Consider the following 20,858-nt stretch of genomic DNA (forward strand, 5'->3'; position numbering starts at 1 on the left):
AGGTACGATTTAAAAATTGTTGCAAGTTGCAACTCTTTATTCATTAAAATATTTTGATTTTTAACCCTTTTTGAAAAATATTTTATGTTAAACAATTATCCTATTCTATTTAATTTTTAAATGCTGATTCTTATTATAAAAAGGTACAATGTTATAAGCGATGTATCTCTGTAAACAAGTTCTAAAAATTTAAGTATGTCCTTAACCAGATTCCTTTACATAAGCAGTTTTTAAACAATTTTCTCACATTTTTGTATCAGAGCTTTGCTTTTATGAATATTGTCATCCTTTTTAATGTTCAGTCAGAATATTTAACATTTAAACTCTATTAGAACTTTTAACATTAAGCAAAAAATAATATATTTAGCAAGTAACATTTTTTTAGTTGTAACAAAATAAACCTGTTTGAACCCAAATAGTTTTTTATCCAAATTCTGGCTCTCATTTTAATTCTTTGAAAAATACAGTTAAAAAATTTTCTGAATGTAATGAAAATCAATGTAAATTCAGGTATATTCTTAAAGATGCCTTGAGAGATTATTTCACATACTTTATACCTTTTTTTTTGAAACCGATAGGACAATATTAACATGCCATGATTATCGAATTTAGCTTAGTTACGGACGGACAGACCAACCCTATGTGTTGAAATACTTCGCTCTAAAAAATTGGAAAATCTCTTCGTGGGTTTGCAAGCTACCTCTCAAGCTATTGTGCATTTGTAATGCAAATTGACATTATTGCAAGAATTATGATTCTAAACTATCAACCAAAGCACATCATGCCAATATATTCATTTTAAAGATAGATAGACCTTCAGGGATCTTAAGGGATAAGACAATGGACAATACATTGATGTACATCCCCAATGATGGTAAACAAAATTAATTAATTTAAAAGTTTAGACACTAACCAAAATATTATAAAAAATAACATAATGTTTTTTTATCCAAAGAATAAAAGATGTAGTGTTATAAAACCTTGGGTAAAAGTGTAATTAACTACCTAATGTCCCCTCCCTCCCTGAAAGCGTATAATAGATGGATAGTACATTATATATTGACTCATTGAAAGGATGCCAACATAAACTTAAGTTTCAGATAAGTTTGCTAAGTTAAGATATGGTTTGTTGACCTTAACAAATAGTTTAAATTTATGCAATGTTTATCGTTTAAATTTACAGTATTATTTAATCATTCATCTATTTATCTATCTATCTACTTTTATATCTATCTATCTTTCTTTCTATCTATTCTTCTATCTATCTATCCTTCTATCTAACTATCTATCTATCTATCTACCACTCAATCAATTAATCTATCTATCTATCTATAGTTAAGTTATTGTTTTATTGACTTTATATCTATCTCCTTAAATACATGCATATGTTTATCGTTTAAATTTGTAGTCTTGTATAATTATCTATCAATTTATCTATCTATATATAGTTAAGATATTGTTTTATTGACCTTAACAAATAATTTAAATATATGCATATGTTTATCATTCAAATTTACATTCTTCTTATATAATCATATATACAGTGTGTTTTTTTTTATGAGCACTTTTTTGAAAGCAGTTTTACCCCACTTATAGTTATCAGAATTTAATGATTAATGGCTTATTTTCTTCGTTTTTTAAGGGAAATTATGAAACAACAAAAAAAATTACAGTTTTTGTTGAAAAAGTACAGTAAAGTTGAAAATCAAAAACTTAGGTGTCAACATATAAAAATGGTTTTAGCGCATTTTTCTTAAAAAAATGGATTTTCTGTAGTCGACTTTGGGGGGCCAGTACTCCCTCCCTGGTTGATATATGACCTTCAAACTTTGATATGTTCTAGTACATGTCCCTAATAGTATCTGTATACATTTTTAGCTCTATATCTCAACTTTGAAGTGTTTAGCAGCCATTCTTGCAAAAGGTTGATTATTTGAGCATAAGAAAAATGCGCTAAAACCATTTTTAGATGTTGACACCTAAGTTTTTAATTTTCAGCTTTACTGTACTTTTTCAACAAAAACTGTAATTTTTTTTGTTGTTTCATAATTTCCCTTAAAAAACGAAGAAAATAAGCTATTAATCATTAAATTCTGATAACTATAAGTGGGGTAAAATTGCTTTCAAAAAAGTGCTCATAAAAAAAACACACTGTATATTTATCTATCTAACTATCTAATACCTGGTGCCAGTAATAGTTTTCCAAGTTATAACAGTATTCATATTATCTTTAAACCTGGCGACCTCGTCCCCCCATTCCATCTATCTACTTATCTATCTATCTATCAATCTATCCACCTATATACTTATCTATCTATTTATCTATCTAATACCTGGTGCTAGTAATAGTTTTCCAAGTTATAACAGTATTCATATCATCTCTAAACCTGGCGACCTCGTCCCCCCATTCCATCTATCTACTTATCTATCTATCTATCAATCTATCTACCTATATAGTTATCTATCTATTTATCTATCTAATACCTGGTGCTAGTAATAGTTTTCCAATTTATAACAGTATTGATATCATCTCTAAACCTGGCGATCTCGTCTCTCCATTCCATCTCCAGAACGCCAGCCTTTGAAACCTTCCAACCCACAGGTACAGGCGATACTGAACGAGAATAATATCATTAAAGCTGTTTATGTAGACTTGTAAGAAAAGCTTAAGTTTAAAATTTGAAGTCTCTAAGTCAAAAATTGCGGCCACAGGAGCCTTTTAACGATTTCTGGAGACCTGCAGGATCAGGACCTGCAGGATCATACCTGGAACCTGAAATTGACTTGAACACCTGTATTTAATATTAGGGTGTACTACTAGAGAATATTTTAGTATTTTGGTAATATAATTGATTTGTTTAAGTCAACAAAATATTGTTGCTCTTTACCTGGATTACCCTGCCAGGTTTGCTGGCATCCTGTGCCAGCCAGAATGGAGATATTCAAAAAATTCCAACTCTCAGTTATGTGTCATACTCATAATTAAAAAGTCACGCAGTTATGGCTCTTTAACTTTCACATACAGAAAATGAGATAGAAAAAAAAGTTAAGGGTTAATTATAGAATAACAGAAATGACATTATTATAACAGACAAATAATAGAAATTGTAGACAAAAGTTTTTTATTTGTTGAAAATATTATAAATTAAACTTACATGTTCTAGCTCTAATGCTAGAGTGCTTGGTGGAATTGAAGAAGGAACTGTTGGCTAGCAGTCTAATTTCATATTCAGAATAGGGATTCAACCTAAATAAAAAAAATATGTTACTTTTCTTAGAATGAACCTGGCGAGCGAAGCAGTTCAATAAGCCTGCAACGCTACCCAGTACAAAATAAAACAGTACCTTAACCCTTACAGATCGGGGGGGGTGCTCAAATAGCCCCCCCTCTAGTTTTTTCAATCTCATTTTTTTTGTAGGTAAGATGGAGAGCTGTAACTTCATGACTTTTTAAGTTTAGTAATTATACGTCGGCAAGAGTTGATTTTATTAGGATATCTGGTCTGTGTCGGTCGTGGTGTCCGGTCAAAGTCGGTTGGGTAGCAAAAAAAATTAGAAAAAATTCTAAATAAATCTTAATTTCTACATTATGACTTTTGTGTATAAGGTAGAAACCTAAAATTTTTTTGGTGAATACTTAGATATCAATGACCATCTGAGAAAAGTGGTGTTATGACCGTTTGACCGCTCCCTGACCGACTTTATGACCGATTTTTGTCCGGCTTTTACTACAGACATATATCATGAATATCGTGGCTTCTATTACAGCTAGAGACCTATAATTTTTTTTGGTAAATCCTTGAGCAATAATAAACAGATAAAAATAATAATTCGCACCGCCAACCGCCGTTTTACCGCCGTAACCGCCGAAAATTGCGGTTTCCGTTATTTGCCGTTTTTCGGCGATGATCAGAAAAAGTAATTTTTTTATTATGAAAAATAAAAGTTCGTCCTAAAATTTGGTCATCCCAGCTGCAAAATTGGCCGCTCTACAGCCGTTTTAAAATTTAGCGGCTGGCCGCTAAAAAGCGGCTAAGGAGCGGTCTGACTGCTATGACTAGAAAAAGTAATTTTCTCTAAAAATACACATGAACCACTAGAAAAAAAATTTACGTCTTTATCTGTACCAGGAGCCGAGATAGAGGGGGGGCTCTTTGAGCCCCCCCCCCCCCCCCCCCCCCCGATCTATTAAGGTGGGAATTGGGGCCCGATCTGTAAGGGTTAACAGAACTAACGTAATAAACAAATAAAACACGTCCCAACCTTTTTTTTAAAATTTATTAAATTCAATTATGATACATTAAATTACCACTTCTTTATTGGTTGAAACGTAGGACACACAACTTAATGAAGTCCCCAAATTTGTTATTTTAAAATTTTGAGGACTTGTATAATAAACGGCCCAATGTCCCTTTTATTCCTAAATTATTAAGGACCAACCACGAAAATAAACACATTCTAACTAATTATGATTAATTATTTATTAACTTTGTTTTGGGTAAAAAGGGTTAATTGATTTAATTGTATTTACATGAAAGTACTTCAGTTTAACCTACTTCCTATTGAAAAGCAAGGCTCGGCAGTTGCGACTAAACCTTAAATTAAAACCTGTTTTGATGCTCTGATATTTTTATTAAAGATGGATTGGCATATTTTTTGGATTAAATTTAGTCTGGTTTTTGAATTGTAAAAGGTTGATTTCACCTAGGCTTACAGTTGTATGACGTAGAGTTGCCAAGCCCTGTTTAAATGTAGAAAAACCTTTCAGTTACAATTTACAATGTGTAACCTATAATCATTTTGGATTAGATTTTCAAAACATATGTTGTAGATATGTATCTTTTCTATATTCTTAATAAGATTTCATATTTTATTTTTTAATGGCTTGTGTGGTGTTTAAAAAAACATAGTCTTATCATATAATTTTCATTGAGCATATTCAGAGTAGCAAATCTAACCTATATTTATTTTTGTATGTCCGTACGTCTGTAATGCCATTCGGAAAATGAGATTTGTTTGCTGCTAGTTAAGATAGACTGCTTATTTTAGTGATAATACACATTTGCATTCAGTTACTTTGTCCATTTGCCTGTCGATTATGCTACAAAAAGCAAATGTGTATTGGACAACTATATTGAAGACATCATTTTTTTGTGCTATTTTGCGCTGTCTCAATCCCTACAAAAATCAGACACCACTATTACCATGGATAGTTTGGGATAAAAAAGGAACAATGTACATCCCAAATGATGAATAACAAAATTATCCCCTAAGTGGGTAACAATTATTGGATGAAAAGTTTGTACGCTTCTTGTTTGAATCTAACCAACTAAAAATATTTCAGAGTATCCAAAGTTTTTAAGCCAATGAATATAAACTTGGTTATAAAACTCTAGATACCAGTGTAAATTACAGTTTAATATTCTCTGCTTCTCTGACTATTACAGAATTAGTCGGAAAAAATTAAATCAAAATTTTGTGGAAAAGAAATAGTTAGACATCTATCTTTCACATACAAATATCTTAAATCAATAAGAGCTGAATTTAAAAAAAATCAATATTTTATAGATCAATTTGCTTTTATAATAACTTTATATTTACACCACTACTAGAATACTTAATATGTATAACTTTACTTCAAATAACTGATCCTAGTTGAAGGCAAAATCTGTTTTTTTTTGTAAATATATAATATAATATAAAAAGATAGATACATAAAGTTAAACTGAGAAGATGTCTAAATGTAGAAACATTTCTTACTCTAATCAACAACAATGTGTTACACATATAAAAGTCAGAAAGATTCACAGATTATGGGATAGAGCACTGGATTAAAATTATTGTTCTCCAATTTTTGTGTGATGCCTATTCATGAGTGAACAATATATGGGTATTGTCAGTTTCGTGACATCACCTCTTAAGGGGCGTTTCGTCTTATCTCCTAATTCTAGCATTAACATTTACCTAAAATATTCGACGAAGACCAAACTGCATAACTTTTGCACCACTTTTGGCATCATATTCTCCATCTATTTTTGATGGGTTTTCTTTCCAACTTCTCCTCTCATCTTCCTCACTTTATGACGTCACAGGAATCAAAAGTGACACAAAAGTTATGCAGTTTGGTCTTCGTCAAAATATTCGATCAAAAGCTACTGTGAAAATACAACGAAATGCCCCTTAAGATGCGGTGTCATGAAACCGACAATATCCCAATATATGAATAGTATTAGCAAAATCCAAATCCAAATGACAGACCTAAAACTTAAAAGGAAGATTGCTCATTTCCCATTACTATATCCCCGTATCACTGGAGCCTGAGATTGAAAGCTTTCTTTATTCTAGTTTACAAGTCAGTTTTGACCATCTCTTTTTGCGTTTTTTATTTACTTTTTACATACTAGTAAAATACGTCTAATTTGCTTTTGTTTGAAATGTATTTTATTTTCTAAAATATATAAAGATCTCAGCTAAGACTTTCAAATGTCATTAAATTTACATATAATTTAAGTGATAACGTATAACCTTAAGTGATAAAATTATAGACGATAAATTGTTGTATATTTCTAATGATGATGATCATAATTACGGAGTGGATACAAAACCGCGACAAACAAAACCGCGACAGTTACAAAACCGCCCAATAACAAAACCGCCCCATAACAAAACCGCGACAGTTACAAAACCACGACAATAACAAAACCGCGACAATAACAAAAATATAACTATGTAGGAATTTTTGCCCATAACCTAACCTAACCTAAATATTGTAGAAAAAAATATTAAAAATTTGAAAAAAAATCTACCAACCAATTTTTGTAAAATCCACGAAATTCTATACTATAAATAAGTTAATGTACATTAAACATTCAAACATATAGGTTAGGTTAGGTTATAGGCAAGGGGGCCGAGCGCCCGCGGCTAAGCAGGCCAGGGGGCCGAGCTCAGCGGCCATGACCTTCTAGCATTAAGATTTTTCTTATTTTTTTTAGTAGATTTTTTATATGTAATGTTGCGGTTTTTTTACTGTCGCGGTTTTGTTATGGGGCGGTTTTTGTAACTGTCGCGGTTATGTTTGTCGCGGTTTTGTATCCACTCCCATAATTACCCATTCTGTAGATTGCCATTTATTAAAACGTTCAGACAGTAACAGTTTAACCCAACCAATCAAAATTCAATAAAAGTACGAAAGTTTTAAAGCTTTCAAATAAGATAAAGTGGTTATAAAAATCTAGTTACCATAGAGTGGATACGCTTCAATACTTACTTGTTAAGGATGACTCCAACGGCTTGTGCCTCTAAAGTTTCTTGTTTACACTCTACATTCAATTCTGAACCAGAGGATAGATCTCTGAAAAGAAAGGATATTAAATACTGAACATTGAGTACAAAATAAGCCGAACACAAATGTGTGAGTCAAAACAAAATTGTAAATAAATATGTTGCAAAACTAATTAAATACAGTAATTATATAGATGCTTCTCTTTAATCATTGTACTTTGTTAAACAAAAATCAGCTTTATAGGATAATAATATCACATAAACATTTTGTATCAGGAATCACTATGCAAAGGTTAAAATCGATAGGACATTTTCAACATGCCTAAAGTAATGTTCAGAGCTGAACGTTTCTGATCAACCATAATTATAGAAAATCATCTCTTTTCATAGATAGTACAGTTATCTACAACTCCTAATATAAAAACGTCTCAATTCTAAATAATATTTGTATAGTCTATAACTTTCAACTCTAATATCCCACATATATTTTATAATATATCAAAAACATCACTCTTTTTACATTTCTATGTATAGAATTGGATAATGGATAGCTTATGCCAGACAATATTATACTTTCTTCTTCTTTAAATATATTTAGTCTGAGATTTTTATAATTTACGAAACCTTATTTTTTAAATTATATACATATATAAATATATTTATATACTAGAAAGCAGTAGGATGTTTTTTTGTTCGTCTGTCCGTCTAAAACTGAAGTAACCGCTGAACCAACGCGGTTTCTTATGTCATTGAATTTCTTTATTTATATTCATTACGTTTTTCATTTACTTCCTTTTAAAAAAAATAAATTGAGGGGGCGTAGTGGCAAAGGCACAATAGTCGCCTACCTGATAGGGCAGTAGATAACTGTCCAAGAGCTAGGACTCCAACCAACTCTCATAGGTATAATCCTATGTACATAGTAGTGCTACTTATACTAGTCACCTACCTGATAGGGCAGTAGATAACTGTCCAAGAGCTAGGACACCAACCAACACCAGATTTTCTCCATCTTAAAAAAAATAAAAAAGGTTATTTTAAAGATTGAGTTCGAGTTAGGACAACACCAGAAGAATTACTTCTATACAAAGGCCGTGCAAGGTAATAGGAGTTTTAATATTGCTCCCCTTAGTTGTGGGGCAGCAGCCTCACCCCTAGAAAAAAAAACTGAAAAATTGTTGGTGGTTTGCTTCATGGAATAAACCCATATAAATTAATAAACTAATTTATAAATTTTGTATGCACCAACTTTCTTCACTTGAAACTAGACATAGGAAGTGCATTCAATTGCTTACTTTTAGATGTTTAAACAATGTAGCATTGTCAAATTATAAACAAATTAAATTAAATCTGCTATCCAAAAGGATATAGGTATATTATTTAATAATTCTTGCCAAATATCTTTAAAGTAATTGTTTTTTTCCCCTCAGTTTATTCTTTTTTTCTGTATGATATTAAGATTTTTAATAAAAAATTTGCAACATGAGAGTAACATAAACTTTTGTCTGATTTGCTACCCCTTTCCTTTCTTTATGTCTGAATTAAGCAAAAGTATTTCAAAGGCAGTGAAAATTACTTTCCTAATTACAAAACTAAATGTATCAGACTCGTATTTTCTGGCAAAAATTTATTTAGCTATAATTCATATCTTATTTGTATAAAATGGAACATAAATAATGACTATTTTGTAAGTTTTTTTCTGCAATTTAAAATCTTTTTAGTATGAAACTATGAAATAAAATGAAATGAAATATTGTGGTTAATATTTATGTAATATGAATTTTATCATCCATAAATACAGTAACATGCTGCTTATTTGTCCAAATAGGTCTCGAACACTGCTAAACCAATTGCTGAACAATTGTCAGGGCAGTTTAGTATTAGCTCATGAAAGTTTTTTGATAATTTTAAACCCACTAAATAATATTGTATATTTAAAATAATGTTCCACATAGATATTTTCTTCAACAAAAATTTTTGAAACAATATTAGAAATTTTGAGAAATATTTAATTTAATTCATTTTTCCTGAAAAAAAAATACATGAATTAAAAAAGATTATTAAGAGAGGCTATTTTATCCAATAAACCATAGAGAAAATATCCCTCATCCCCTATCCCAAAAAAATGAAATTATCTTGGCTGTCTCTTGGTTTAACTAATGATTGTGCTCACACACAGAAAAGATTTTATTTCCTATTATCTCACCAAATACTTATTACTTATGCATGAGAGCCACCATCCATACAATATTGTCCTTTTTAACATTTATATTTTATGCTTTGTTTATAGAATATTATATTAAAATAAAAGGATGTATGTCTGTCTGTCCCTCCGTCTTTCAATCTGTATGTTTGTAGCGAAAGATCTCGCTGACTGCGGGGCTTATCTAGCTTTTACTAGGTACCTGAAAGTTTTAAAAACTATTTATGAAGATGGTAATTTTACATACCCATTTCAAGAAGAGTACCAAATTTTGAGCTAAAATTGAAAGTTGGTGATAGTGGTGAATTATTTTAACCCTCCCAGCCCCTTCCTCACCTCTTAAAGAGTTTACTAGGGACGAATCTAAAGAATATAAAGATTTATGATATGGTTCATTTCAATATTTTTTTTTTAATCTCTACCTGACAACAACCCTATTCTGTCCAGGCTCCGAGACCATTTGTTCAGGTTTTACCAGGGGATCTGTGACTGCCTGCTGGCAAACTCCATGGAGCAGGGACCCGCAGGAATCTCCGCGCCAGCCTGTCAGACCAGACTTTAGACAACAGTGGTCACCTTCCAAACCTAAATTAATCCTATTATATAAAGTATTAAAGGTTTTATCGTCTAAAACTTAGGATATCAATAACTGCTTAACCGGTTGGGTTTTAAATTTTAGGCAAGCTTCACATATGTCCTGTGGTGGTTTTAGACTCGTTTATTTTCATAATTAGGTCTTAGAATGATTTTAGTATATTCTTCTAGCCACTCTCTACTGTATCGAGTACAGAGCCTCTAGTTGCAAGGGGCCAAAATATATTATAACAAATACGTATAAAAAGATTAAAGTTAATTTGTGTAAGCTTGACTTTAGCGTAGTATTTGATATATAATTAAAATATGAAGGAAAAAATATTTTAGATCCCTTATTATTCACCCAGAAAAATGAGTTTATGACCAAATAAAATTAACCCTTTGTATGGTCCTCCTCCTTGCTGTGTAGATCAATAAGTTACACCTGTTTCAGTGCAAAGGCATTCCAACTAGTTTTATTGCTATAAAGCGTACGTTTTTTAAATGCAAAGAAAGAAAATCCAAATTTAATGAAATTTGTGCTCTTAATCATTACCAAAATGTCCGTACGTCCATTTTAAACATTTTTTTTACTTTTTTAACAACAAATTTTTATGTGTTCTGATTATCCCATTGATCTGATTTTTGGTATACTGATTTCTGGGACAACAAAGTACAACATTATAAGCAAAGCAACTCTCTAATCAAGTCCTAAAAATGTAAGTATGTATAGTACATAATCATTATCCTGTATCAAGCAGTTTTTCAATAAATTTACTTATAATTTTGCTTCGACTTTTATACTTTTATATTCTGATTATTCAGTTCAGACACTATACAAGTGTTAATTTCCGTTTGTCCTACCGTTTCAGTGCTTCGCTTTTATGGATGTTGTCATCCTTGTTCACTTAAATGTAACTGAATGCTGCTAAATATTTCTAAAATAATAATGAAATTTTCATACAATAATTATTGGTATAATGTTTTGAGAATGAAGTATTATAATATCTTTAGAATATATACATTAAATTGTTTGTAATTAACAGTTTAATTTATGTAGTTGCATTCTAAATTACCATTGGTAAAGCCTCTGGGGCTTTGGTAAAACCAGGAATTAGGTAAAAAATAAATCAACTACTTTTGAATTGAGTAATATTTAGCTCTAATTCTTTTGTCATAACTTGGATTGATTTTTTAGTCTTTTAATATGTAGATCATCTGTATCTTTTTTTTTATTTCTGACCTAATCAACTATGAAGATATTCTATTATTCTTATTATATCAAGTACTCTTCGGATGATTTTAGGCTATTTTTTTAAAGCATCAGATGCTAGGGGCGCATGCGCTGGTACAATAATAAGTAGTAAGAATTTGTGTTTGTCCGCTAAGATCTCTGTAACCACTTTAGGCTTTAAGAACAATTAAAGACTATGTATCTCTTTGAAACAAAACTTTAAAAAATTCCAGTATGGCTTCGACACCGATTAATATAAGCTGGCATAGAACCAGTTCTCAGACATACTAAAAAATCATGTAAATAAAGCATCGTATTACAGACACGTTATCATGAATAGTAATATTAGTATTGGTTTTAATCTTTTTCATTTTAATATCCGGAAAAAAGTTGTCTATAATACGAAATATACTGCCTCAATTGTTGTACCATTTAATTATTCTTTAACTTGGTGGGAAGGATGCAAACTGCCTGTTCAAATGTTGCAGAATAATTAATTAGAGTTGAAATACATTCATTTCAGATGACTATGCACTTTCAAACTTAATAGATAAATAAATAAGGAGACTTAAATAAATACTTTATATTCATAAAATATCAAAGCAAAGTTTTTAGGATATGTTGAAATCAATCATAGATAAAACAAATCATTGACACATATATAAAAAATGTTTGACTAAAATTTATTACTATAAAGTAGTAAGGTTTTATGTAAGTAGCTTTGGATCTCGATTTCGATAGGTCATGGGGTGGTTTTAGGCTATTTTTTTTTAAATTTAAGTCATATATAGTTGTAGGCTATTTATCTACCCCTTGTGTTGAATAATCACAACCAATCTAAAAATATTCATAAAGTAACAAGGATGACAACATCCATAAAAGCGAAGCACTGAAACGGTAGGACAAACGGACGTTAACACTTGTATAGTTTCAGAACTGAATAATCCTAATATAAATGTATAAGAGTCAAAGCAAAATTCTGAGTAAATTTGTTAAAAAACTGCTTGATACAGGATAATGTTTATGGACATACTTACATTTTTAGGACTTGATTATAGAGTTACTTCGTTTATTACATTATACTTTGTTGTCCCAGGAATCAATATACCAAAAATCAGATCAATCGGATAATTAGATCACATAAAAATTTAATGCTAAAAAGTAAAAAAATCATCATGTTTAAAATGGACGTACGGACATTTTGGTAATGATTATAGAGTTGCTACGCTTTCTAAATCGTACCTAACTGCTAAAGGAATCACCATGCAAAATTTGAAATCGATAGGACAATTCTAAAATGCCTAAAAGCTATCCGTTACGGACGGACGGACGTACGGACGGACCGACCCTAATTATAGAAAAGCTTCGCTTTAAAAAATATTCATAAAGTAATAATTGACCTAAAAGTTTTTAAGTATAATTTGTCTACCAAAACATTATTTTTATAATTAGATTAGATGAGACTACCAAATATATAAAATGTTAAAATTAGGTGAATAAAGTTAGAGGTAAGCCACAACTTATGTGAAAATAATTTACATTATAAACATTCAACAGTGTGTCTATATTATTGTTAAATTTATCTTTTGCATTAAAACTATTTTATAATTCAATAATTATGGTTTGTCTACTCTAATATAAAATACTTTCTAATATAAAAGTCTTTTTTTTTCTGTTGCTTTAATTCTTTTTCTGCTAAACCCCAAGCGGCCTTTATGGGGACTTGAGGGGAAGAAGGGGACGGGGGATTCGACCTTTCAATATTTAGTTTCTTTAAAATAAATTTTAAATACTTTTTTGGGGGGAAGGGGGGTTTCCATGGGTGATTTCTCTTTTGAAGCGATAGGCTCCTCTACGAAAATAGTTTCAAGAACACAATCTATTACTTTTATATAAGTATTGAGCTTAATTGTATATTTGAAAATGTGGCTAACATTTTAAGACCACTCTTAAGGTAAAACAAAAATCATTATTATAAATTTAATTTGAGTCTCTAATAATATGGATGAGTTTCAAATTTCAACATATATATAAATTATAAAATAACAATATTATCTACATTGATAATATGTTAAGGCAATAAACGAGAGAACAATCTAAGAGGATAATACAATTAGACAGTGAATTAAAATCCAACATTAATCATGATAAACTAAATTATCCCTTTTGAAAATAAAAAAAATCAAAGGTGAAAAAGATTGGAATATTTAATAAGTTTACAACCCAATCAAAATTTGGAGCTAACAAATAATTGATCATATTAATAAAACTTTGGAGACTAGTATAGTTTACATTCTAACGATCCCTTCTTCCTAGAAAATAAGTTCCTGTGTTATACAAAGCTAGATGGATAATAATAAAGAACATATCATTGATATAATTTGCATCAAATTCTAGATTATATAACCGTCAGAAAGGGGGGAGATAAATCTAAATTGCATTGACTTTTCACTTTATCCCTGGCATAACTAGAAAGTGCCACTTTGTATTCTGATTTGGTAATATCGAATATTCTAACATAACACATAAAACCAGGGATGCAGGGGTACAACAATTGCCATAAAAATCTACGGCTCCTTCTAACCTCTAATATTTCATCTTATAGTCATTCGAATCTCGCTCTAACACCGCGTCATAACCAGAGATGTTAAAAAAGGTTCCTATCGTTGCTATGTCTGTTGCGAAACATGGGATAGAGTAGAAGAAATTTCTTAGTCCAAAACAGTTAGGACTTCCAAACAAAGATCGTGCAAGTAAGTGAGGCCAAAAAAATATCAATATATCTACTAAGTAGTTTACAAGTTTCTATTATTTGAAGAATATTTTTTATCCTCTATTGTTGTATCCCTGTATCCCTGCATGAAAGCAAATATCCTTGAATATAACACCCTGATATTTGTACCTTTTTATTGCTTAGCTTTAGTTCTAGAAGTGAAGCTACTCTGTAATATTATTTTATTCTCTATTGTTGTATCTCTGTATCCCTGCATGAAAGCAAATATCCTTGAATATAACACCCTGCTATTTGTATCTTTTTATTGCTTAGCTTTAGTTATACTTGCAGTAAAGCTACTCTGTAATATTATTTAATCCTCTATTGTTGTATCCCTGTATCCCTGCATAAAAGCAAATATTCTTGAATATAACACCCTGCTATTTGAACCTTTTTATTGCTTAGCTTTACTTCTAGAAGTGAGGCTACTCTGTAATATTACTATATTGTTGTATCCCTGTATCCCTGCATGAAAGCAAATATCCTTGAATATAACACCCCGCTATTTGTACCTTTTTATTGCTTAGATTAACTTCTAGAAGTGAAGCTACTCTGTAATATTACTATATTGTTGTATCCCTGTATAAAAGCAAATATCCTTGAATATAACACCTTGCTATTTGTACCTTTTTATTGCTTAGCTTTAGTTATACTTGCAGTGAAGCTACTCTGTAATATTATTTAATTCTCTATTGTTGTATCCCTGTATCCCTGCATGAAAGCAAATATCCTTGAATATAACACCCTGCTATTTGTACCTTTTTATTGCTTAGCTTTAGTTCTAGAAGTGAAGCTACTCTATAATATTATTTAATCCTCTATTGTTGTATCCCTGTATCCCTGCATGAAAGCAAATATCCTTGAATATAATATAACACCTTGCTATTTGTACCTTTTTATTGCTTAGCTTTAGTTGTACTTGCAGTGAGGCTACTCTATAATATTATTTAATCCTCTATTGATGTATCCCTGTATCCCTGCATGAAAGCAAATATCCTTGAATATAACACCCTGATATTTGTACCTTTATATTGCTTAGCTTTAGTTATATTTGCAGTGAGGCTACTCTATAATAGTTTCTTCATTCCTAACATCCTAACAAGCTTTGCCCTTATAGGGATAATGTTTATCAACCCCCTCTCCTACCCCAACCCCACAATTAAAGAAGAAATAAAAGTTTGGAGGTAGGCGGTATAATTCCCCTCTCCATCCTGCCAAAGACCACACTAAAATGACCTGAAATTATGAATATGTACAAACATATTGGTCCTGCCATTTATGAGATCTTAACAAACAAAACCTTACACATTTAAAAAAACTTATACTAGCATCCATATTCTAGATTTTGGATTAAAAACAAATAATAAAATATTTAAATTTTGACCAACAACTTTATAACTATTGGTTGGTTATAACTATTTTATTTATTACAGTTTTAAGTATAAAAGGTCAAAGACCCAAGAAGTTTGACCTAATAATCATTAAACTAGAATTTTTATGCATTTTTAAACAATATTTGCTTTAATGAAATTTATAATATTATAAAACAAAACTAAATTACAATTATCATGGATTATAATAATTTGCAGGTTCACCAAGGAATAATACACTCACAGCTTATTATCAAATAAACTGATAAAAAGGGGGGAGGGGAGTGGTTTCGTATTTTACTATTGGTTTGATTACATTCTATTAGGTATAGGGTAGCCCTTCAGTATTAGGGCAACGCAGGCATAGGTCCCGCAGGTTTAGGAATCCCTCCTAGTTATGGTTAGCGCTTAAACATTAAAAAACAAAATTTTTATTTTTAGATGAGGGGTTCTCTGCTCAATTCGCACTTTTAGAGAAAGCCTAATGGCTGTTGATATGTAAAGCCTGTAGCAGTAATATATAACCTAGAACTTTGAATTGTGTCTTGATTTACTCGTAAAGTAACTAAAAAGCAACATCCATGAAGTTTAGATTTTTTGATTATAGACATTAGACTTTTGGGGATTTTTAAGATCTAGTTATAAAGTAGCTACGTTAATAAATCACAAGGGACCACTTTGTTCTACTAATAATTTTTTAATAATTTGGCTAAAAATATGTATCCTTGATGCCAGAACATATAAACACTGTAAAGCTCTATGTCGATGTCATACAAATAAATAAATGATTGATTAAACTTTGCGAGTATTGGATTTTAGTTTATCAATACGTGATGTATGTGTTCCATTTAAATCCATTAAAGTATGATGATTGATTATTATCAAATATTGTATGTCGAGGCCTTGAATATAAACTTGATTCAGTGGCGTCCACATGCAAAAAGAAAGGGTTTTTATTAGAGTATAAATGGGGTTGTAGACAACCCCTACACCCTACTTCGATTTGATTATTAAAATTATCAAAAAAAAACTAATATAAAATGATTATTACCTCTAAAACGACTAAAACAATTAATATGTTACAGATATAATTTACAATCTTTCTTTAAGAAGGTTAAACTGTCTTTAAAAATTTCCTTATTTATTCAAAAGTTCTAATATAACTTTCAAGGATAAATGTAAATACCAAAATTAACCTTTAGTTTCTAAGGTCAATTGATTCAATTGTTTAACAGCAAATATTTGTTCATCTTAAGACTCAAATTATAATGTAATATTAACTTTAGAAACTACTGCATTGTTTGTGAATGTATGGAATGTAGACTTGTACCTTAGATTACATATTTACCTAAGGATAAGATAAACTTATATTAGATTCTAGATTTGATAACATTGTACTGAAACTATATCCACAGTATTTTTTAACCAATTTTTAGTAGCGAAGCTACTCTATAATTTGAAATGTCCGTCCGTCCGTCCGTCTGTCCGTCCGTGTAAGACAGAATAAGGGAAACGTGATTTTCTCAGCTCCTATTAAAGATAGACAGCTGAAATTTTTTGACAACATTCCCATTATTAAGCAGCACAATTATCTATAAAACATCAAGGGCGGTCAGACCCCTTTTTAGCAGGTTTTAGGCTATTTTTGTATGTTTTACATTTTTATCCATATCTTCAGTGTTTATGGTCCGATTTTCAAAATTTTTTCAGTTATTTATATCAAAAATAAATTTCCTGTCGTTTACAGAAAACAACCATGACGGCCACACTGCCATTTTGCAGGTTTTAGGCTATTTTTGTATTTTTCACATTTCCACCATATCTTCAGTGTTTATGGTTCAATTTTCAAAAATTTTTCAGTTATAGATATAAGAATTAAATTTCCCGTCGTTTAAAGAAAACATCCATGACGGCAAGACTGCCTTTTTGCAGGTTACAGGCTATTTTTGTATTTTTCACATTATTCTCCATATCTTCAGTGTTTATGGTCCGATTTTCAAAATTTTTTCAGTTATAGATATCAAAATTAAATTTCCCGTCGTTTAAAGAAAACAACCATGGCGGTCAGACTGCCTTTTATCAGGTTTTTGGCTATTTTTATATGTTTTACATATTTCCCCATATATTTGGTGTTTTTGGTCCAATTTTCAAACTTTTTTGGGATAAATCCACTTTAAATCTACTTTTACGTATTTCCATTCACGATTTTTTGTGCTTCGCTACTTATGGATGTTGTCATCCTTGTTTTATTTATCACACTACCAAAATAAACAGAATTTTTATTTAGGACGCATAAAAAGTAGACCAACTGACGAATGTCTTTTGGTTTTTTAACCAAAAGACTGACAATTCAAGTAAGTTAGATAATAGAGGCTCTTTGGTAAGGGGTATCTTTAAAATTATAAGCAGTCTATCTTAAATAGCAGGCTAGAAAAAAAATTTCGGACAGAGGTCTAAACAGACAATGTTGATTATAGAGTAGGTTTAATAAATAAAACTCATTTATTGTCTACAGTAACAACCAAAACGCCATTGCGAAAACAGTAAAAGTGTCGAACTATGACGTCAGAAAAAAATAACAATTAACCAATAAGAAGCCAGTATTCACAATGGTAAAATATATAGCGGCCTCTCATTAGTTAATTGATAATTTTTTCTGACGTCATAGTTAGACTCTTTTACTGTTTTCCGCCATTGCAATTTTTATTGTCAAAATACTTGCTAAAACAATTCCAACAAAGGGCATCTAAAGTGTGAAAGCTAGCGCCATACCTGAATCCAAGGCAAAGTTTGTTAATTGATTCCAGGTTCCATCTGTCCACATGCTTGTAGCCGGAGCAGGACTGTCCGGACACATATTTCCACCTGAAATATAAAAGGACTGTATAGGTGTACTTAATAATAGTGTCAGGTTCTACCAATCCACATGTTTGTAGCTTAAGCAGGACTGTCCGGACACATATTTCCACCTGAAATATAAAAGGACTGTATAGGTGTACTTAATAATAGTGTCAGGTTCTACCAATCCACATGTTTGTAGCTTAAGCAGGACTGTCTAGACACATATTTCCACCTGGAATATAAAAGGACTGTATAGGTGTAATTAATAATAGTTTCAAGTTCTACCAATTCACATGTTTATAGCTTAAGCAGGACTGTCCGGACACATATTTCCACCTAAAATATAAAAGGACTGTACAAGTAAAGTTTATAAATTGGTTCCATGTTCTATCTGTCCACATACTTGTAGCCGGAGCAGGACTGTTCGGACACATACTTCCACCTAGATTTTAAAAGGACTGTATTGTCATTGTTTGTAATTTCAGGTTCTACCAATCCACATGTTTGTAGCTTAAGCAGGACTGTCCGGACACATATTTCCACCTGAAATATAAAAGGACTGTACAAGCAAAGTTTATAAATTGATTCCAGGTTCCATCTGACCACATACTTGTAGCTGGAGCAGGACTGTCCGGACACATACTTCCACCTGGAATATAAAAGGACTGTAAAGGTGTAATTTATAATAGTTTCAGGTTCTACTAATCCACATGTTTGTAGCTTAAGCAGGACTGTCCGGACACATATTTCCACCTGGAATATAAAAGGACTGTAAAGGTGTAATTTATAATAGTTTCAGGTTCCACCAATTCACATGTTTGTAGCTTAAGCAGGACTGTCCGAATACATATTTCCACCTGGAATATAAAAAGACTGTATAGGTAAAGTTTATAAATTGGTTCCAGATTCCATCTGTTCACATACTTGTAGCCGGAGCAGGACTGTTCGGACACCTCACTCTCTTATTTTAAATTTATTTCACTGTTAAATACATATAGTGTGTAAAAAAGCAAACTAAGAGAAGCTGCATTAATAACAAATCTATGAAATTGTCAAATAAATTAAAACTAGTATGAAAAAGTATCACATTTTTTTGTGCATACTTTTGCATGTTAATTAAACTAATTTATGCTCCGCTATAGATAATATATACCTACATAAAATATCATTCATTTAAGTCAAGGCCTTGCAAGTAGAAAAGCAAGGTCAAAAATATGCATAACAAGAAAAAATTTCACTAAAAATCTGCAAAGTTAAAAGCTAAGGTTTAGTATAGAATTTGATCCTGATTGAGTATTTTATATTAATACACAGTTTTAATATTTATGCATTAGAACAATATATTGCAGAAAACTACCGAAGCCAATAGGGCAAATGGCAGGAATAGCGTGCATTCAAAGAGTTTGTAATGTGGACTTACTTTACAAGATAAACTCAGTTAAACAACATTTTTAATAGGTGGCCTTTGGGAAGGTAGAAGAAATGAAGTTGTATATTACGTTAGTCCACAAAGTTTCACAATAACCTTTTTTATTCGTTGGCTTAATAACTTTGGGGACTGATAACAAATTTGATTGGTTGGTTAATTAAGTTCAGTGTTCAGACGTTTCAACCACTAATTTTAATTTACAAAATGGGTAACTTTGTGTATCATCATTAGGGATGTACACCAATGCAATGGCCATTGTCTTATCTCTTTAGATCACTGCATTACTTTACAAGATGCCCGCAGTTAAAAAAAAATATCTCAAAAGGTTGCCTGCTGTATAACAAGTTGTCTAGAGAAGCTACGCATAAAAAAATCCTTCTAGTGCATCCTTCCTTAGTTATCTACAACTTTGCATATTTCTACTTTTTTTTCAAACAGGATTTATGAAAAGTGCAATTTTTCAGTTCAAGTTTTCATTCAGCTTGAGATAAAAATTGGATGTCAAAGTCACTAAAATTCAGAAATTACACAGTACATCACAAACTCTAAAGGGATGGAATGTACTGTAATTATAACGGTTCTCATAAAACCAGGAACCACCTACAGCTAAATTCCAAGGATGTGACATTATGTTGTGTGACATTCTAATTTAACACAATAATTTTTCATCTTAATCTTGAGATTAATAATGTGTCACATTATAAAAATGAAAATCATCTCATTTCCTCTGAAAGTTCTGTAGATCTTAGATTTTAAAATGTCATACCTTTTAGTGACTCATATAAAAAAGAGGGTAAAATTTCTCACAAAAGTTTGATATGTTTAAAACATATTAAAATGTTAAAGGTATTTTTAAAAGTTGAACTAATAATTTTGAAATAAGTTAAAGGTTATTTTTTATCTTAGAGCTTGGGGGTAATTGACTAATCTTCCCTACCACCCCCCCCCCCCCATCCCACCAAAAATTCCTAATAAAGAAAACCCCAGCCAGTTCAACTGCTTTTAATATCTTTAAGGACATCCAAAAACAAAAAAAAATCGGCCTACTTTTATCTAAGAAAATCTATATTTCTAAAAGTCTGCTTGATACATATGTCAAAATAATGTAAAATTAATGGCAGCATTTTATAACATTTTATAAACAAATTTAAACA

At 30.9% G+C, this 20,858-nt stretch overlaps 1 protein-coding gene across 1 annotated transcript in view; it reads right to left on the reverse strand.

Annotated features, from left to right (window-relative positions):
- The window catches only part of LOC145321861 (uncharacterized), a 40,502-nt gene that overhangs the window by 18,677 nt on the left and 967 nt on the right, over positions 1–20,858 (reverse strand). Inside the window, exons 2-8 of the mRNA XM_080163530.1 lie at positions 18,207–18,299; positions 9,907–10,069; positions 8,231–8,293; positions 7,268–7,351; positions 3,156–3,247; positions 2,539–2,614; positions 2,334–2,387 (exon numbers count right to left, since the gene is read on the reverse strand). Of these exons, the coding sequence (XP_080019656.1) occupies positions 2,334–2,387; positions 2,539–2,614; positions 3,156–3,247; positions 7,268–7,351; positions 8,231–8,293; positions 9,907–10,069; positions 18,207–18,291 (617 nt within the window). The 5' untranslated portion in view covers positions 18,292–18,299. The remainder of the gene's footprint in view (positions 1–2,333; positions 2,388–2,538; positions 2,615–3,155; positions 3,248–7,267; positions 7,352–8,230; positions 8,294–9,906; positions 10,070–18,206; positions 18,300–20,858) is intronic.

This window comes from Acartia tonsa, chromosome 1 (assembly GCF_053477335.1).
Source record: "Acartia tonsa isolate MP-2025a chromosome 1, ASM5347733v1, whole genome shotgun sequence".
In the NCBI taxonomy this organism is placed as follows: Eukaryota; Metazoa; Arthropoda; class Copepoda; order Calanoida; family Acartiidae; genus Acartia; species Acartia tonsa.